This window comes from Martes martes (assembly GCF_963455335.1).
Source record: "Martes martes genome assembly, chromosome: 10".
In the NCBI taxonomy this organism is placed as follows: Eukaryota; Metazoa; Chordata; class Mammalia; order Carnivora; family Mustelidae; genus Martes; species Martes martes.
The window spans coordinates 87,550,689-87,569,945 of record NC_137898.1 but is presented as its reverse complement, the minus strand read 5'-3'; the positions used below and the strand labels follow the sequence as shown (position 1 = coordinate 87,569,945).

At 36.2% G+C, this 19,257-nt stretch overlaps 1 protein-coding gene across 1 annotated transcript in view; it reads right to left on the bottom strand.

Moving 5' to 3' along the window:
• The window catches only part of NCAPD3 (non-SMC condensin II complex subunit D3), a 75,887-nt gene that overhangs the window by 26,468 nt on the left and 30,162 nt on the right, over positions 1–19,257 (bottom strand). Inside the window, exons 12-19 of the mRNA XM_080817829.1 lie at positions 17,923–17,979; positions 17,585–17,674; positions 11,633–11,706; positions 10,756–10,890; positions 9,746–9,966; positions 2,847–3,038; positions 2,216–2,313; positions 2,005–2,120 (exon numbers count right to left, since the gene is read on the bottom strand). Coding sequence (XP_080673955.1) covers positions 2,005–2,120; positions 2,216–2,313; positions 2,847–3,038; positions 9,746–9,966; positions 10,756–10,890; positions 11,633–11,706; positions 17,585–17,674; positions 17,923–17,979 — 983 coding nt within the window. The remainder of the gene's footprint in view (positions 1–2,004; positions 2,121–2,215; positions 2,314–2,846; positions 3,039–9,745; positions 9,967–10,755; positions 10,891–11,632; positions 11,707–17,584; positions 17,675–17,922; positions 17,980–19,257) is intronic.

Genomic DNA, 19,257 nt, shown 5'->3' with positions numbered 1-19,257 from the left:
TTATCTTTAGTTGGCCAATATTTGTCTCCTTGCAATTTACACTCACTGGTCCAAATCAGTTCTCTGTGATGCCAAATAAATCTAATTTTTTCATTTTAAGGTCCTTAGCTAGGCAGTGTATCCCACATAATTCTTCTCTTCACCAGCTAAACACCCAGGTCCCTCAGCTGTTCCTTATATAATGTGCTTTGCAATTGCCTGACCAAATTGCTTTCCCACTGATATATTCAATTTTATCAACATTTCTCTAAGGAGTTGCCACTGAAGTTGAATTAGAACACCCCAACTTAGATTTTACCAATACAAAGAAGAGGACAATCACCCCTCTTATTGTAGACACTATTTCTATTAATACAGTCCAAAATCTCACAGATTGTTTCTAGCGATAGCCACAAAACACTATTAACTGGTAACAACCTTATAGATAGCAACAATGCCCCAAGACCTACGTCTTTTCATATAGAATGCTGTTGAGCTTTGGGCAATTTGTTTTTCTCAGTAAAATATAGAATGTTCATTTACAGAGAAAAGGAAAAGAGATGTATGTTTAGGGGACACACCAAATCAAACGAATTTAAAATATCCTAAGATTCTGGAAAATCTCAGGGTGCACTGTCTACTACCAAGGAAGTAGTGTTGACAAAGCTACAACCATGGTGGTAGTAACCTCTCTTCTAGTTCTGTTTTTAAATGTGAAAATAACTCTGTCTTCCTCACAGACTCTAATAATGATGTAACTTACTGTGCTAACAACTGTGGGCCATTAGTGAGCAGCCTGTGGCTTCATAAGGCCCCAACACCTCCAGTATTATAGATCACTCTTCCTCCAGCCAGTGCTGGTAAAAAAAAAGACTGGGAAGGCAGTCAGAGGGCTTAGTTCCAGGCAGGGCTCTGCCATTAATCAGTGGTATGCCATCAAGACATCACAGTTTCATAATCTGAGAAATATACATTTCCCCCCACTTTTTCCTACATCATTCTTTCTTCATGAACAGCTTTTTGTTTTGTTTCAACCTGTTTTCTGCTATTCAGATATGCTCCCTACTTAGGTAATGTTCCCTATTTAAAAGTTTTTCTTGGATGAAGAGATAAACGGTTAGAAAAATCAAACAAAGCGAGTATCCCTTTCACCAGATGAGCCAAAAGGTACACTCCAGGAAAACACCAGACACCATTTACACGGAAAGAACAGGGCATTTTTAGTTAAGTACATTTCAACCTGTTTTCAGTCCTAAGGAAAAAAAGTTATAATATACTTTCTTATTATATCTGTTGCTACAAATAGAAGATGTAACTTATCAAGGAAGGACTTTCTTTAAGGAACTTATATAAGAAAAGGAAGCATAGGAATGTAGCTGAATGAAGCAAAAATATTTTTATTCTGGGAAACTTAAAAATATTCCAGCAGTTATTTAAATTAACTTTTCACTTCTAGAATCATTATTAATAACCCTAGTCCTAAAATTTTTCATTATGATTAGCATTGTCTAGGAATATATTTCATGACAAAAACAGAATACATGGTAATAAAATAACTTACTAGAGAAACTGATACGAATATTAGAGAAATTAATGGCTCTGTCTCATGCAAAACCCTGGTTTGGATTTGTGTGTATGTCTACCGAAAACATGAGCTATAGGCTCTGACCAGCTTTGGGGACGTGATACAGGAAGAGATATTAGAGTAATATAGGCTTATAGTAACAGAACAGGTATTTTCCAGGAGTATGACCTCTCAAATGATCAGAAATCATTTCCTAGAAAACACCTGTACCTAGAACCAAAATGGTGACTTCCTGAGGGAACCCTGTGTCATTAGTAGCCAAGATCTTCTTGGGGAATGTCAACTGCTTGTCACATAAGGATTTCCTTGTAGTATGAGCTGCTGGAGACTACCCATTCCTCTAAGTTCTCCAAAGAGAACACTTTTCAAACTTCAAAACAGAGTAATATGTCTAAGTACAAATAAATGACAAATATATCCAGGAAGAGTTTGTAGCCTACCTGTTCTTCCATAGGTGTCTCTGCAGATGCTCTACAGAGTCTTTGTAAAGTATCAACAGCTGAGCTGATCAACTCTAGAGACCACTGGAATCCATTCAGCTTACACTTGACCACATCTAAAAAGAATGTCAAAACCTTCCAAATTTAACTGCTTAAAACATATATAAACTGAGAAGCAAAGCCTTTGCAAGATTTTCTAACAGACACTCACCGGTCACCTTGTCCCGGGTGCTCTTAGGAAGATGCTTCGCAATATGCCCAATAACACACAGAATATGTCCTAAGGTGTCTGAATTGGGATTCTGTTGACTAGGAAAATGACATAAAGAATATGAATATAGAGCCAAAATAAACTCTGCTGCCAACAAAATAGTCTCTGGTTGTTAATACTGGAGGAATGTAGGGTAGTATAGTTTAGGAGTCAAATTGTAGGAGCATTAAGGCACTTAAATTACCGGGACAAAGGGTAATAAACTGAAAGCTTAAAACTTATTCTTATCTTCATGTTTGTTTTTATTCCAGAATATAAAGACAAGATCTATGTATAAGCATAGCTATGAAATAGCCCACTTCCTTTTTTTCTTTTTAAAGATTTATTTTTTTGACAGAGAGAGATACAGCGAGAGAGAGAATATAAGCAGGGGGAGTGGGAGAGGGAGAACAGGCTTCCTGCAGAGCAGGATGTGGGGCTCGATCCTAGGAACCTGGGATCATGACCTGAGCCGAAGGCAGACAGATGCTTAGCCACCCAGGCGCCCCAAAGAGCCCACTTCCTTAAGACATGAGCTTTGTTTACAAGAATCTTCAGTGTCTATCAGCAACTACAGTATAAGCATGCAAACCTGCTGATTTTCTCCCAAGACTCTATTATTTTGGTGTAGTCCAGCTTGGGGGATGAGCAAGCAATCTTGGAGAGCAGCATCCAGGCTGGTGCAGAATGTTGTGTGCCAGTGTAGGATATCACATTGTTTATAAAACTGGATGAGAATTTCTCTTTCTTGGACCAGATATGAAAAGCCTTATTTAAATAGCGGCTGGAAAAAAAGACGGGAATGAACAATTGTAACTGTAAATATACAAAACTGTTCAGAGCAGCCCTCAGTGAAAGGTTACCACCTTCTGTTGCTCCAGGACTCCTCTGGTACATCAAACATCTATGCAGAAGTTCCTGGCTAGTGACACATTTGATACCAAATTAGGTATCTTTAAAAAATATTTTTTTTAAATTTTATTTATTTGACAGAAAGAGAGAGAGAGTGAGCCCAAGCACGCAGAGTAGCAGGTAGAGGGAGAGGGGAAGCAGTCTCCCCACTGAGCAAGGAGTCTGATGTAGGGCTCCATCCCAGGACCCTGGGATCATGACTGGAGCCAAAGGCAGTCACTTACGCAACTGAGCCACCCAGGCACCCCTAAAATTTTTTTTATACAGGATAAGATATATTTATTTCTCCCCTTATAAAGTACTTATTATTTATTTATTTTAAAGATTTTATTTATTTGACAGACAGAAATCACAAGTAGGCAGAGAGGCAGGCAGAGAGAGAAGGGGAGGCAGGCTCCCTGCCGAGCAGAGAGCCTGATGTGGGGCTCGATCCTAGGACCCTGGTATCATGACCTGAGCCGAAGGCAGAGGCTTTAACCCACTGAGCCATCCAGGCACCCCTGAAGTATTTATTTTTAAAGCAAAGAATAAAATTTCACAATTCATTTGAGAACCTTCTTAACCTCGTTTCCTCCAAAACTGCTATACAAACATAAGGGATGGGTTACCAACAGCAAATACATGAGCTTAGAGGGTTTTAGTGACAATAAATGTAGACATTGCTGATTTTTCAATGGAAAGACTGGAGACAAATGACATTCTAGCATTTAAATATGGTGATATTAAACAAGCTAAACTTTGCCATGACCTGCCAATACCACTCAGAAATATATACTTCTAACCCTTTAAAAATAAGACAAAAAATGCTTCTTGTGTATTAAAGTGCTGGTGTTATTTTTATATCATTTATCTGACTTCTTCCCATAGCACTGAACAAGATCACATGACTGATAAGACGAATGAAGTGTTACCTATCTAAGCAAAGAGAAAAATACACTTCTTCCTCCAATTAATATTTCTTAAAACTTCTAGGAACACACACACACTCACACATACTCACATACCAAGACTTTCTCACTAAATGAAAATAATTCTCAAAGCATACAGAAGACCACTGTAACAAAATAAACACACCTACACATAATAAGCATATCCATATAAATTAATGGTTTTAATAAATTAGCTACTGTTTATCTATCTATAAACACCTAGAATTTTACTGCAGGTAACTCATACTTTATATCTGATTACAGTCCAAAAGCAACATACATGCAATCAGCAATTTTTTTTTTAAAGATTTTATTTATTTGACAGACAGAGATCACAAGTAGGCAGAGAGGCAGGCAGAGAGAGAGGAGGAAGCAGGCTCCCTGCTGAGCAGAGATCCCACTGCGGGACTCGATCCCAGGACCCTGGGATCATGACCTGAGCCGAAAGCAGAGGCTTTAACCCACTGAGCCACCCAGGTTCCCGCAATCAGCAAATATTTTAAAATTTATTAAGAATCACACAAAATATTTAGTAATGTTTACTGTAAGAAATGAACAGAATGGGGGAAAAAAATCCTCTGAACTTCCAGTTTTGAAACCTCAAATTTGACAACTCACACCCCTCCACATCAGCTGAACAGTTCCCAAAAAGCCTCCCTCAATTAGCTTACCCCTGAGTTAGCCCCACTGTTGATCACAAGTCACTCCCTATTAAGTCAGAATGTTGTCAACAGATACTAACCTGGTTCTTTTGTACAACACCACTGACCTCTATCCTAATATCAAAACCAATGGACTATGTTCAGTCCCCATTTTCCATGATCTCTGCCAGACATTACTGACTACTCTCTCTGCCCTCGTACTCTGGTCTATGGTCTACTTGTTGGATCTCTTTGCTTTTCCCTTCCCTAATCCCTTTTCTTCAAAACACTCTAATGGCTGATTTTGAAAAGTTCTATTCTTTGTCCTCTTCTCTTTCTACAACAGAACCTGGATGATCTCATTCATTACCAAAAGGTCTCCACTTAGACATAACAAAACAATGCAAGCACACATCAGGTTAGTTAACATATAGTGTAGTATTGATTTCAGAAATAAAATTTTGTTATTCATCACTCACATAGAATACCCAGTGCTCATTCCAACAAGTGTCCTTCCTAATACCCATCACCCCACCCACCTCACCTCCAACAACCCTCAGTTTGTTCTGTATACTTAAGAGTCTCTTATGGTTTGCTTCCCTCTCTGTTTTCATCTTATTTTATTTTTCCTTTCCTTCCCCTCCCCATATTCATGTTTTGTTTCTTAAATTCCACATATGAGTGAAATCATATATTTGTCTTTCTCTGACTTACTTCATTTAGCATAATACAGTCTAAGTTCCATCCACTTTTGCAAATGACAAGATTTCATTCTTTTTGATCACAGAGTAATATTCCATTAAATACATTAAACACATCCATTAAATACATACCACCCCCCACAACTTTATCCATTCATAGTTGATGAACATTTCCATAATTTGCTTATTGTTGATACTGCTATAAACACTGTGGTGCATGTGCCCCTTCAAATTAGTATTTTTGTATTATTTGGATAAATATCTCACAGTGCAATTCTGGGTCATAGCATAGCTCTATTTTTAACTTCTTGAGGAACCTCCATACTGTTTTCCAGAGGGGCTGTACCAGCTTGCATTCCCAACAGTGCAAGAGGGTTCCCCTTTCTCCACCATCCTCGCCAACATCTGTTGTTTCCTCACTTGTTAATTTTAGCCATTCTGACAGGTGTGAGGTGGTATCTCATTGTGATTTTGATTTGTATTGCTCTGATGATGTGTGATGTTGAGCATCTTTTAATGTGTCTGTTAGCCATCTGGATATCGTCTTTGGAAAAGTGTCTATTCATGTCTTCTGCCCATTTCTTTTTTTTTTTTTTTTAAATATTTTATTTATTTATTTGACAGACAGAGATCACAAGCAGGCAGAGAGGCAGGCAGAGAGAGAGGAGGAAGCAGGCTCCCTGCTGAGCAGAGAGCCCGATGTGGGGCTCGATCCCAGGACCCTGAGATCATGACCTGAGCCGAAAGCAGAGGCTTTAACCCACTGAGCCACCCAGGCGCCCTCTTCTGCCCATTTCTTTTTTTTTTTTTTTTTTTTTTAATTTTTTATTTATTTTCAGCGTAACAGTATTCATTGTTTTTTCACCACACCCAGTGCTCCATGCAATCTGTGCCCTCCCTAATACCCACCACCTGGTTCCCCCACCCTCCCACCCCGCCCCTTCAAAACCCTCAGGTTGTTTTTCAGAGTCCATAGTCTCTCATGGTTCACCTCCCCGTCCAATTTCCCTCAACTCCCTTCTCCTCTCCATCTACCCTTGTCCTCTATATTATTTGTCATGCTCCACCAATAAGTGAAACCATATGATACTTGACTTTCTCTGCTTGACTTATTTCACTCAACATAATCTCTTCCAGTCCTGTCCATGTTGCTACAAAAGTTGGGTATTCGTCCTTTCTGATGGAGGCATAATACTCCATAGTGTATATGGACCACATCTTCCTTATCCATTCATCCGTTGAAGGGCATCTTGGTTCTTTCCACAGTTTGGCGACTGTGGCCATTGCTGCTATAAACATTGGGGTACAGATGGCCCTTCTTTTCACTACATCTGTATCTTTGGGGTAAATACCCAGCAGTGCAATTGCAGGGTCATAGGGAAGATCTATTTTTAATTTCCTGAGGAATCTCCACACTGTTCTCCAAAGTGGCTGCACCAGTTTGCATTCCCACCAACAGTGTAAGAGGGTTCCCCTTTCTCCACATCCTCTCCAACACACGTTGTTTCCTGTCTTGCTAATTTTGGCCATTCTAACTGGTGTAAGGTGGTATCTCAATGTGGTTTTGATTTGAATCTCTCTGATGGCTAGTGATGATGAACATTTTTTAACTGGATTTTTTTGGGGGGTGTTGAGTTTGATAAGTTGTTTATAGATTTTGGGTACTAACCCTTTACATGACGTGTCATTTGCAAATATCTTCTCCCATTCCATAGGCTGGCTCTCAGTTTTGTCAATTGTTTCCTTTGCTCTGCAGACATTTAAATTGGACTTCCATCTCCTGCCCTCCCTCTGTTAAGAAATCTGCCCTGATTCTGCTTTCCATACCTCAGTGAATGGAAATCCCAATGACCAGTTATTTTGGACAGAATCAGGGAGCCTTCAGGCCTCTAAGCCTTTGTATTGCTATTTTCTGTCTGGGAACTCACTATTATGGCTGCCTGGTTAATTCTACTTAATCTACCGCTGGGGATAATTCAGCTCTTGCCACCACTGATAGGAAGCCAAACTGAGCTAAAAAAAAAAAAAAAAAAAAAACAAAACACCAAACTGCTCTACGCCCTTCCTCTTTGCTCCTAAAGCTCACTTTCTACTAAAGTTTTGAATTTATTTTGTCTATTTCCACTAGACTGTGAGCAGCTTAAGAAGAGTGAAAGTGCACTGATTCAACACTCAAATCAAAACTTTACCAATTCTATACTTCCACTTGTTAAATATACTTCATTCTCTTCACTTCTAATGCCTTCTCTTTGATGCAACCCCTCATCATCTTTAACTTAAATCATTTCAGTGTTGGCCTGTTTTCTTAGATTCTAGTTTTCTCCTGGTCACCAAGCACAAGTCCCTTTCTACACTTCCTGTGAAACTGAAAGTGGAGCTGAGAAGCCAGCAGGGGGAGCTCTCATGCCTACCACTGGTCATCAATTTCAGACCCAACAGGAAGGGTTATGACTTGTATTCCCAAGAGGAATAAGCTATTTGTCATAGCTATGCTATTCCTGTATAAACCCATTTTGCTGGTAAAATAATTGGGTGTTTTATTTTCAAGGTTAATATTTCCAAAAATATAAAATCCTGTATTACCCATCCACTTTAAATTCATCAGCAGCCTCCCCCTCCCATTCTGTTTTCTATCTAAAGTCAAACTCCCTGGTATGTTATGTTACAACTTTGCAGTATGTGGACCCTGCTTAACATCTCCTTTCATTTTATGTAGTCTGACAGGCACCATTTCTCTACCCACAGTGAAATCCTATGGCTCCTAATAGGACGCACTGCTTATGCTTCCATGGCTTTACACTGGCTGTTTGTTTCCTCTTCTGCCTCCTTATTAGCCTTCAATATTCAAATTCAAAAGTCATCTGTTCTGTTAAGTCTCTCTTCTTGAACATGTCCTAATGTTCTAGCTACTTTCTGTTTATCAAAGAACATACCACAAGATTTTGTTTACAAATGTTTATAGAACTCTGTTCCTTCCACCAGCCCTTACTTTTCTTAATAATCCTTTTGAAAAAATGATTCCCAAGCTCAGTGGTTCTCACATTTTTTCATCTTTGGGCACTTTTGAACTAAAAAAATTATGCACCACCTTGAAGAGCTTTGGTTTATGTGGGCTATATCCTGCTATGCAGAAATTAAAACTGAGAAATTTAAAAAACCTATCTACTAATCTAAAAATAACAATAAGCCAATTATAAGTTAACATAAATGCATTGTTTTACAAAAAAATAATCTTTCTCAAAACAAAATAAACTTGGTAAGAACAGTGTCATTGCTTTTTACTTTTTGTAAATCTCTTTATGGTCTGTCCTAAACAGAAATCAGGTGGATTATTATAATTGCCTCTGCATTCTATTTGCTTCAAATATTATCATATGGTTCCAGAAAACTCTATTGTACTGTAAAAGAATAAAAGTGAAAAAAGACACATAACATCTTAATATAATGATCAAAATAGTCTGAGCTCATGAATCCATCACACTTTGAGGACTGCTGCCCTAGCTCATTTTCTATAATGGCTATTCCAAAACTTTTTTACACTTAAGACTCTAATTCTGTACTCTCCTTCCTAATTTTGGGCAAATAATTTTTTTTTTCTTGTGGTAAAATACACATAATAAAATTTACCATTTTAACGATTTTTAGGTATATAGTTCAGTGGAGTCACACTGTTGTGCCAATCATCCATCCCCAGGACTCTGTTATCATCTCACAGTGAAACTTTGCATCCATTTAATAGTAACTTCCCATTGCTTTCTCCATAGCCCCTGCTAAGCACCATTTTACTGGTTGATTTGTCAGGGCCACAGAACAGCATTTTACAATACAAAATCTACTATGTTTCTACTGTGTGATAATTCCTTCATGACTACATGTAAACAATCTGGAAGTGTTTCTTATATGATTAAAAAAAAAAGTCACTCAAGGTAGTGTAAACACAAGCTAATTGTAAGATTACTACAGTATAGATAAAATTTAGCAATACAACAGGTGTTAACCCCTCACTACAGTATTCACTGTAGAGTGTATGCTCAGTAAATGTTATCAAATGGGAAAAAAATACTGCCGTCGTATTAAGTCAACCAATCCAATAAGATGTCAGGAAAAGTTTAATTTGAAAGAACTAGGAAGTCATCTTTTATAAAAATGAGTATCTGGAAAGTTACTCTTAATATATCATGTCCATCAGTACTTTCTACTATGTAATAAGACATTAATTCAAACACTCAGAGAAAAGCAAAAGGAGGTAATCAAAAGCTTCACAAAAAACTGTCACTACAAAAATGCTAAGCAATTTGAATTACATACCTCAGTTCCTGGTTTTCTGTACTAAGGAGAGTAAGAAGTGCCCAAGCCAGTACCTGGCTATTGTCTCCAGTATGGAATTTATTGTAATGCTTAATGTTCTGTAACAGGAGCTGGTCAAGGCATTCCAGAGCCTTTTCCTGCACTGTGCTCTCACAGTCCATCACAGCTGGGATGGTCCCTATCAGCCAGGCTTTCTGTATCTGGACACATCCAGGTTGGGCCTTAGGAATTAAACATCATGAAGTCATAAAGAAGTCTGATGCTACCAGAAGTCTAAATACAAATCAGTGAGGCTGTGGTCAATATTGAGACAGATTAAAAATAATCACACATACAAATAAACCATCAAAGTGAAAAAAAAAAAAATCAACATTTGAAATATATGTTAAAACAAAGTCCCAATCCCCAATTACTGTATTATTAGTGCATATTGAAATTTTAAACTTAGGAAGTCATTACAGTATTATTAGTAGTAAATCAGCACTTTTTGGTAATTCAAGATCAAGAACAAAAGATGAATGCTTACTCCAAGGAACAATTAGAATAGATGCTGACAGAGGAAGTAAATGTATGCATTGCCTATTGCTCTCTATCATGAAGTAAAGAAATAAACATGCTTTTAAAATTCTTCAAAAGCTAATTATTTGGCAGAAGTAAATTACATATCAGATTAGTGGATCTGTTCTTTTGGCAATATCATCTAATAGGTTTTAATGTGGAAAAATTAATCTAGGTCTCTGACCTAACAAAATTCATTTTAAAATTCACATTTCTATGGGAGATTTAAGTTAAAGTAAAAAAAAGGCTAATCACTAGCATTCTCTAGTATTAGTTCATAATTTATATTAATATGAAACATTATCATACGTAATTGAAAGATACCTCTTCCCTTACACTGTATGTAGTCCTACAGTAGACTTGGTAGAATTTCCACTAGTCAACTTAATATTTAGCAAGAGGTAATTATTTATGCTGAATTATTTTTCACATAAAAATACACTATTCCTCACCACAAGAAGTTCTGTAAGAGACTGTAAGGCCTGCTTTCGGACAGATACTGCAGGGTCCCGACACTGGTCTTGCAGAAGTGATAGCTCTTCTTTCATACTGGAGATATCACAGTGTTTCAAAATACTCACTAGTACCTAGAAGGAACATATGTAACACGAACTGATGACTTATTGGCAGTAAAAAGACACACTGTAGACAAAAATAAGACTTAAATCTGTGATTCTTAAAACTTTTGAGGTCATGGATCCATCCCTCCACCCAGTAACATCTCACCTTTTTAGAATCTAATCAAAGTTCAGGCCTCTCTCTGGAGAAAATTTGACATACATTTTACATAAACAAGTATTTACAAACAAATTCAGTGGTTACATGCACCCTAACAAAATCCATCCACGGTTCCTAGATAAAGAATCCCTAATCCAAAAAAAAAGCTAAGGATATAAATATCTGATCCTTTTTTTTTTTTAAGATTTTATTTATTTATTTGACAGATAGAGATCACAGGTAGGCAGAGAGGCAGGCAGAGAGAGAGAGGAGGAAGCAGGCTCCCTGCTGAGCAGAGGGCCTGATGCGGAGCTAGATCCCAGGACCCTGGGATCATGACCTGAGCCGAAGGCAGAGGCTTTAACGCACTGAGCCACCTAGGCGCCCCTAAATATCTGATTCTTAAAAAGCCAACAACCCACCAGGAAACTTAAAAACAGACAAACCTTTAGATCATCTCTGTAATTTATATATGCAACAGGATCAAAGTGAACAAATGTTAAGTAAAAAAGAAGTTAAATAATGACTATGGCTGGGGTTTTTACAAAATATTTCCAAGTTTTTAGTGCTAAAAAGAGAGCATATTCAAGGATATCTAGAAAAAACTCACACCTGCAGTGCAGACTTCCTGACATTGGTCTTCTCATCCCTGATTCTCTTTCTCAGCATTGCCATGACACATCTCACTGTTGAGGAAACGCCAAAGAATCATTATGGTCTGAGAAAAACTGTATTTACAGTATCTAACACCTTACCACACAGTACTGAGAAAATACTCTAAAAGACTGACTAATTAGTCAATGTAGAAAAGAAGAAAAGTCAAATAATTAGCTAGTCAAAATAAAGCAAAGGACAGAACAGTATAATTTTTGAAGGGTATAAATTCTGGAATATGAAAAACTCAGTTTTTAATCCTGGCTCTTATGCATAAAATACTGAATAAATTATTTAGCTTTTCCATTTTGTTTAGAGATAAAAAGGAATCTCTAAAATCACAATTTTTAAAAAAGACTAAATAATATATAACAGCAGCTTTAAAACTTTTTGATCACAGGCCTCTTTACACTATTAAAATTCTCTGAAGACTCCTAAGGGCTTTTTTGGTAAAAATCTCTAGTAAAAAGATTTAATAGTTCATTTTAAAATAGGAAAATGTATCACTATAAATGGTACATTTTTAAATGAAAACTAATTCTATTTCCCCCCCAAAAAATATTAGTGACAGTGGCATTGTTTTACAACTTTGCAAACTCTTTAATACCAGGCTAAATAAAAAAGAGAAGATTCTCATCTCTGCTTCAAAATCAGAATGCTTTACAGTGCAGAGTCTTGGTGTTATTATGAAAACAATATCAATTTCAACGACCTGCTGAAGGAGGCTAAGGGTTTCCCAACTACACTCTGTGAGCTGCTGATGTACCAGAAAATACATTACGAAATGAAATAGAGAACGGAAAACAATAGAAAAAAATCAATGAAATCAAAAGTAGGTTCCGTTTTTAGCTAGAAAAAAAGAAAGAAGACTTAAAATCAGGAAAGAAGGAGGAAACATTATTACTATCATTATAGAAATAAAAAGGATTTGCAAAGAAATACTATGAACAATTTTATGCTACAATTTTATGTAATCTGGATGAAATGGACAAATTTCTACAAAGATAAAAACTACGGAAACTGACCCAAGAAGAAATAGTCTCAATATAACAATAACAAGTAATCAAAAACCTTTACACACACACACAAAAAAAACCTCAAATAAAACAAAACAAAAACTTTCCCACACATGCACAAAATCCCAGGACCAGAGGACTTCAGTGGAGAATTCCACGAAATGTTAAAGCAAAAATGAAAACCAATTCTTCATAAACTCTTTTAAAGAAGAAAACACTTCCTGCTACATTCTAGTAAGCAGTATTACCCTAAGAGTTAAACCAGATAAAAATATCTCAAGAAAACAACAGTCCAAAATCCCTTGTGAATACATACACAAAATCTTCAACAAAATATCAGCAAATCAAATCTAGCAAGATACAAAATGGATTATATACCATGCTTGGGATTTACCCCAGGAATGAAATGTAATCAATCAATGTAACTAATATACCTTTATATAATATAATATAATATAATATAAAATTATATATGTTATATATAAAAATTATTATGTATAATTATATATTTTATTACATATATAATATATAATTATATATCATATGTTATATATATAATCATATATAAAATATATAATATAATAAAGGACAAAGACCACATGATTATCTCCACAGATGAGGAAAATGCATGTGCAAAATCCAACTCCCTTTCATAATAAAAACATTCAATAAACTCAGAAGAGAAGGAAACTTCATCACACCAAAAAAAGTCATCCTGAAAAAACTCACAGCTAACATCACCCTCAGTCTGAAAACTAAGTACAGAAGAAAGACAAGGCGGTCTGCTCTCCCCACTTATTTTCAACATTGTACTAGGGGTCCTCGCCAGGGAAAGCAGGCAAGGAAAAGACAGAAAAGGCATCCAGATGGAAAAGAAAGAAAAAAACTCCCTCTGTTCAGAGATGGCATGAGCTAATATAGAAATTCCTAAGGAATACACACACACACACACACACACACACACAGAACACATACACAGAATTAACAAATTTAGCAAGGTTGCAGGACACAATGTCAAACCATCAAATATCAGTTGTAAAAACTAGCAATGGATATTTAGAAAATGAAACTAAGGAAATACTGGAATTTATTATAGCATCAAAAAGAATAAAGTATTTAGGAATCAAAGAGCAAGAGCTGTACACTGAAAACTGAAAAAATATCACTGAAACAAATTAAAGATCTAAATAAATAGAAAGGCATCCCATGTTCATGAACTGAAGGGCTCAATATTGTTAAGATGGCTTTACTCCCTAAAGTCATCTACAGATCAATCCTTACCAAAATTCAAGCTGGCTTTTTTTTTTCTTTTCCCCAGAAATTGACAGATGATCCTAAAATTCATATGGAAATATAAGAGAGACAGAATAGGGGCACCTGGGTGGCTCAGTGGTTAAGCAACTGCCTTTGGCTCAGGTCATAATCCTGGAGTCACAGGATTGAGTCCCACATTGGGCTCCTTGCCTGGCAGGGAGTCTGTTTCTCCCTCTGACCTCTCCCCTCTCATGCTCTCTTTCTTTCTCTTTCTCTCAATTAAAAAATCTTAAAAAAAAAAAAAAAAGAAAGAAAGAGAGAGCGAGAGAGACACATAAAATAGCCAAATTTATCTAGAAAAACAAGAGCAAGGATGCAGAAGCTGTACTTCCTGATTTCAAAATTACTGTAAAGCACCAGTAATTAACAGTGTGGTACTGCCATAAAGAGAGACAATGGAATGTCAGTGGAACAGAAATGAAAGTACAGAATAAGCCCATGTGTCTACGGTCAGTTGATTTTTGACAAGGGTGCCAAGAGCATTCAAAGGAGACGAAAGTCTTTTAAACAGTGCTGTGTCAAACTAGTTATCTGCATGCAAAAATTGGACACCTACCTCACACCATATGCAAGAATTAACTAAAATTGATTGCAGACCAAAACATAAGAGGTAAAATTATAAAACTCTGAGAGGAAAACATAAAAGCAAATCTTCATGAAAAAATTAGGCAGTGGTTTCTTAGCTGTGATACCAAAAGCACAAGGGAAAAAAGAAAAAATGGACAGCTAGACTTTATCAAGGCTAAATGTTTTATGCTTCAATGAGCACCATCAAGAAGCTGAGAAACTAAACTCCCAGAATGAGAAAAGAAATATTTGCAAATCATATATCTGGTAAGGGATTTGGATCCAGAATACATAAAAAGTTCTTTTGACTCAAAAATAAAGACAAATAACCCATTTTAAAAAATGGGCAAAGAAGCTGAATAGACATTTCTCCAAAGAAGACATATAAATGGCCAATAAACACAAGAATATTTGCTTAACATTGTTAGTCATTAGGGAAATATAGATCAAAACTACAGTGAGTAGATATCACTTCACATCCACTAGGATGGCTACAATAAAAATAGACATGACAAGTGTTGGTAAGGATGTGGAAAAATAAAAATTATTACACATGCTAGTGTGTAAATGTGAAAAACAGTATGGTCACCCTGGAAAAAGCCTGGCAGTTCTTCAAAATGTTAAACATAGGGATACCACATGACCCAGCAGTTCCACTCCTAGGTATATACCCAAAAGGAATGAATATATTTACATACAAAACTTGCACAAGAATGTTTATAGCAGCATCATTTGTAATAGCCAAAAGATGGAAATGACCCAAAAGCCCATCAACTGATAAGTGAACACACAAAATGTAGTCTTATCCACACAATGGACTATAATGAGGCTGTAAAAAGTAATGAAATATTGACATGAAATATGGATGAAAATATTATGCTAAGTGAAAGAAGCCATCCACAAAAGAACACATATTGTATGCTTGTACCTATGTGGAATAGGTAGAATAGACAAATACAGATTTGCCAAAACAGGCAAATCTGTAGAGGCAGAAAGCAGATCAGTGGTTGGCAGAGACTGGGGGAAGGTGAGAATGGGGAGGAACTGCTAATGAGAATGGGGTTTCTTTTTTGGCAAAGGAAATATTCTGAAAATCAATCAGTTTTGTAAAAACAGTAAAAACCAATAAATCATAAACTTTATTATTTTTTTAAAAAGATTTTACTTATTTATTTGACAGAGAGAGACACAGCAAGAGAGGGAACGGAAGCAGGGGGAGTGGGAGAGGGAGAAGTAGATTTCCTGCCAAGCAGGGAGCATGATGCAGGGCTTGATCCCAGGACCCTGGGATCACGACCTCAGCCAATGTCATACGCTTAACGACTGAGCCACCCAGGTGCTCCAAATCATACACTTTAAATGGTGAATTTTTATGGTATGTGAATTACATCTCAAAAAAAATAAAAAAGGATCCCCCTCTTCCTTCCCCAAGAAAACATTTAGCACTTACCTTGTTAAGACTGGAGTCAACACAGACATTCAACACTTTTGGAGAATAAATTTTTTATAATATTTTAGGAAATCAGTTTATATACATATTGAGTTTTTGCTCTGAATTTGAGTAACACATCCTAATATCTAGTCATATAAATCTAATTCCATGCTGATCTTTCAGGCTAAAATAATAAGTAATTAACCTCATGGCACCTCACATAGACCTCAGCACTTACCTGACAACATTATTGTGTTATATATATAAACATGTAGGTAAAATTTGTATACATACATTTATTATTCCCACTGCTCCTCAACACATGGAACTATGTTTTATTAAAGTCTGTATCTACAATGCCTAGCACAGATTAGAAGGGGCCAGATAAATGTTAATGGAACAAATTAATAAATCTAATTATATAATTAATTCTCTACACACATATTCTCTCACTTATCTATCTTGAAAAATCACTTCTCTAAACATTATTTTCACAGACTCTGACAATAGCCCTCTGTGAAAGACAGGGAGGGTGTTAGACTCAGAAAGTTACAAATTAGGGTGCTTAGTTACCTTCCATGTCTTAGGCAGCTATTTAGTACCAGAATTAGTACAAGAATTCAGAACACCTCTCATTTCTAAATAGTGTTCCCCACTATTTCATGCTATGTCATCTTACAGATGAAAAAGGCACCCAGAGAAGTAAAGTGACTTTTTTAAGATCACAACAGGTAGATAGATACAGAATCTGGGAGTAGGGTCCAGATCTATCTACTTACTAGTCTAGATTTGTCTTTTTCCCTCCTAAATCACATTAGCATTTAAGCCAACCCAGATTACTCTGGGTTCAGCAAGTCAATGAAAGTGATCAGGCATCACTTGTATTCAGAATCCTCTGCTGGAGGCCATGGGAGAGAGGACTCCACAACCATCCCGTACAGGATGTATGGTTTATCTTACTCATCAAGAGAAATTATAATCTAAATTCTGAATTTACTTTTTCAACATGAGCTTCAATTCACAGTTCCCCATCATTTATTAAAAGTGAATTCTGGGATGCCTTATCAGAGTCAAGATGAAATGGTGAAAAAAGCAATGAGGAATTAAAAGTAGAACAAGATTGGGTACTTGGGTACAAAGGTATTCTTCATCTTTTCCTTTTTTTTTTTTTTTTTTAAATGATGATTTTTCTCCAAACACAAATTTATTATGTGCAGCACTTTCTCTAGCAGCTGGTCCCTTTTTAGTCAGCAGTCAGCAATCCCAAGAGTTCACAATGACTGCCTTTAATAAGGAAATAAAGTATTTGCTAATATACTCTTATGTGTTACAGAAATACTGAGGTTCAGGACATGGTCAGTGGAATGTAGCTTGTTCTTTACCTTAAGATGAAACAGAGTATAGTGCGAAGACATCAGAGATACAATAAAATAGAAATTATTCCACTTTTAAGAAGAAGGATGTTCCAATTGTTAAGGGTGAATTAATCAGAAAAAAAACCCCAAGATTTTTAGATTCTACTTACAGTTGTCTGAAATCCAATAGTTATTACTCATCTGATAGTAATAAAATCTGACATACCCCCAGATCCATCTGTTTCACCACTGCTGTCTATATTGGTCACCCCTGAGCCTCCAGAAGGGTTAAGTGTTTGCCTCTGACAGGAAAAAGCTTAAAAATAATAAAAAAAAATCAGTCATTAAGATAAAAATTTGTTATACCTCTTAGTAATAATAAGCATGGCATATTACACCTTTAAATTACTACATCATTATTGAAATGAATTTCAATTTCCTTGATGAATAAAGTTCAGTATTAAAAAGGTAAATATAGAAATAGAAAAAAACATGTCAAATACCCAGCAAGTCCTTTCAACAAAAGACAATTATTCAATATTGGAAAATATATTCACCCATTACCTGATGAATTTCTTGGTAAGATACCAGGATGGCTCTCTATTCTTGAAATTGCAGGACCTAAAAATAAGCAGATTGAAAAAGAGGGGAAAATGTCATAGTATCATCAGCACCAAGTAAATATTCAAAGAATCACCAAAATCAAGATAATTAGGCCTAAACACAAAACAGATTCTAAACTACTGACAATAATGTTCTCTTTGGTATGCATTTGAAATGGTTGGATATTAGACCCAATACAGCCAATACCCAACAATGCAAAGTAGTGGTACAGGCAGCCAACAATCTCACCTCTAAAACATGAATATCTAAAATACTCTAAAAGGCCTTTCAAATTTGTCAGGCTTGTTTAACAGGTGTACTTTGTTTTATCACACTTTGCTTTACTGTGCTTCATCGATACTGCAGTTTTAACAAATTGAGAATTTGTGGTAACTGCAACAAGCAAATCTATGGGTGCCATTTTTCCAACAGTATTTGCTTGCTTTGTGCCTGCCAGGTTTTGGTAATTTTCAAAATACTTCAAACTTCTTCATATTGATGGTGATCTATGAACAGTGATCTTTGATGTTACTATCATAATTGTTTTGGGATACTATGAACCATACCCATATAACATAGCAAACCTAATAAATGATATATGTGTTCTGACTGCAGATGTGCAAACATGAAGAGAAGCAGAATTAGAAGCAAAGCCTGGAAATGTGACTGAATTGCTGCAATCTCATGATAAAACCTGAACAAATGAGGAATAGCTTCTTACGGGTGAGCAAAGACAGTGGTTTCCTAGGATGGAATCTACTTGTGGTAAAGAAGCTGTGATCGTTGGGAATGAACTCCAATTTTGGAAGAAAGTATCACCTACTACAGAGAAATCATTTGTGAAAAGAAGAGTCGATTGATGTGGCAAACTTTATCACTGTTTTATTTTAAGAAGCTGCCAGAGCCACTCCATCCTTTAGCAACCACCACACTGATTGGTCAGTAGCCATCAACACTGAGGCAAGACCCTCCACTGGCAGAAAGACTGCAACTTGCTGAAAGCTCACATGAAACTTAGCATTTTTAGCAAAAAGTATTTTTTAATTACAGTAAGTACTTTTTTAAGACATAATGCTATCGCCAACTAACTGACAACAGTGTACTGTAAACATAACTTTTATATGTACTGGGAAACCAAAAAATTCATTTGACTTGCTTTATTGTAGTATTTGCTTTACTGTGGCAGTCTGGAACCAAACCCACAAAATCTCCAAGGTATGTCTGTATTTAAAAAGTTATTCAACAACAAAATATACTGAAATTAGTTTATGAGGGTAAAAGTATATCATACTGTAT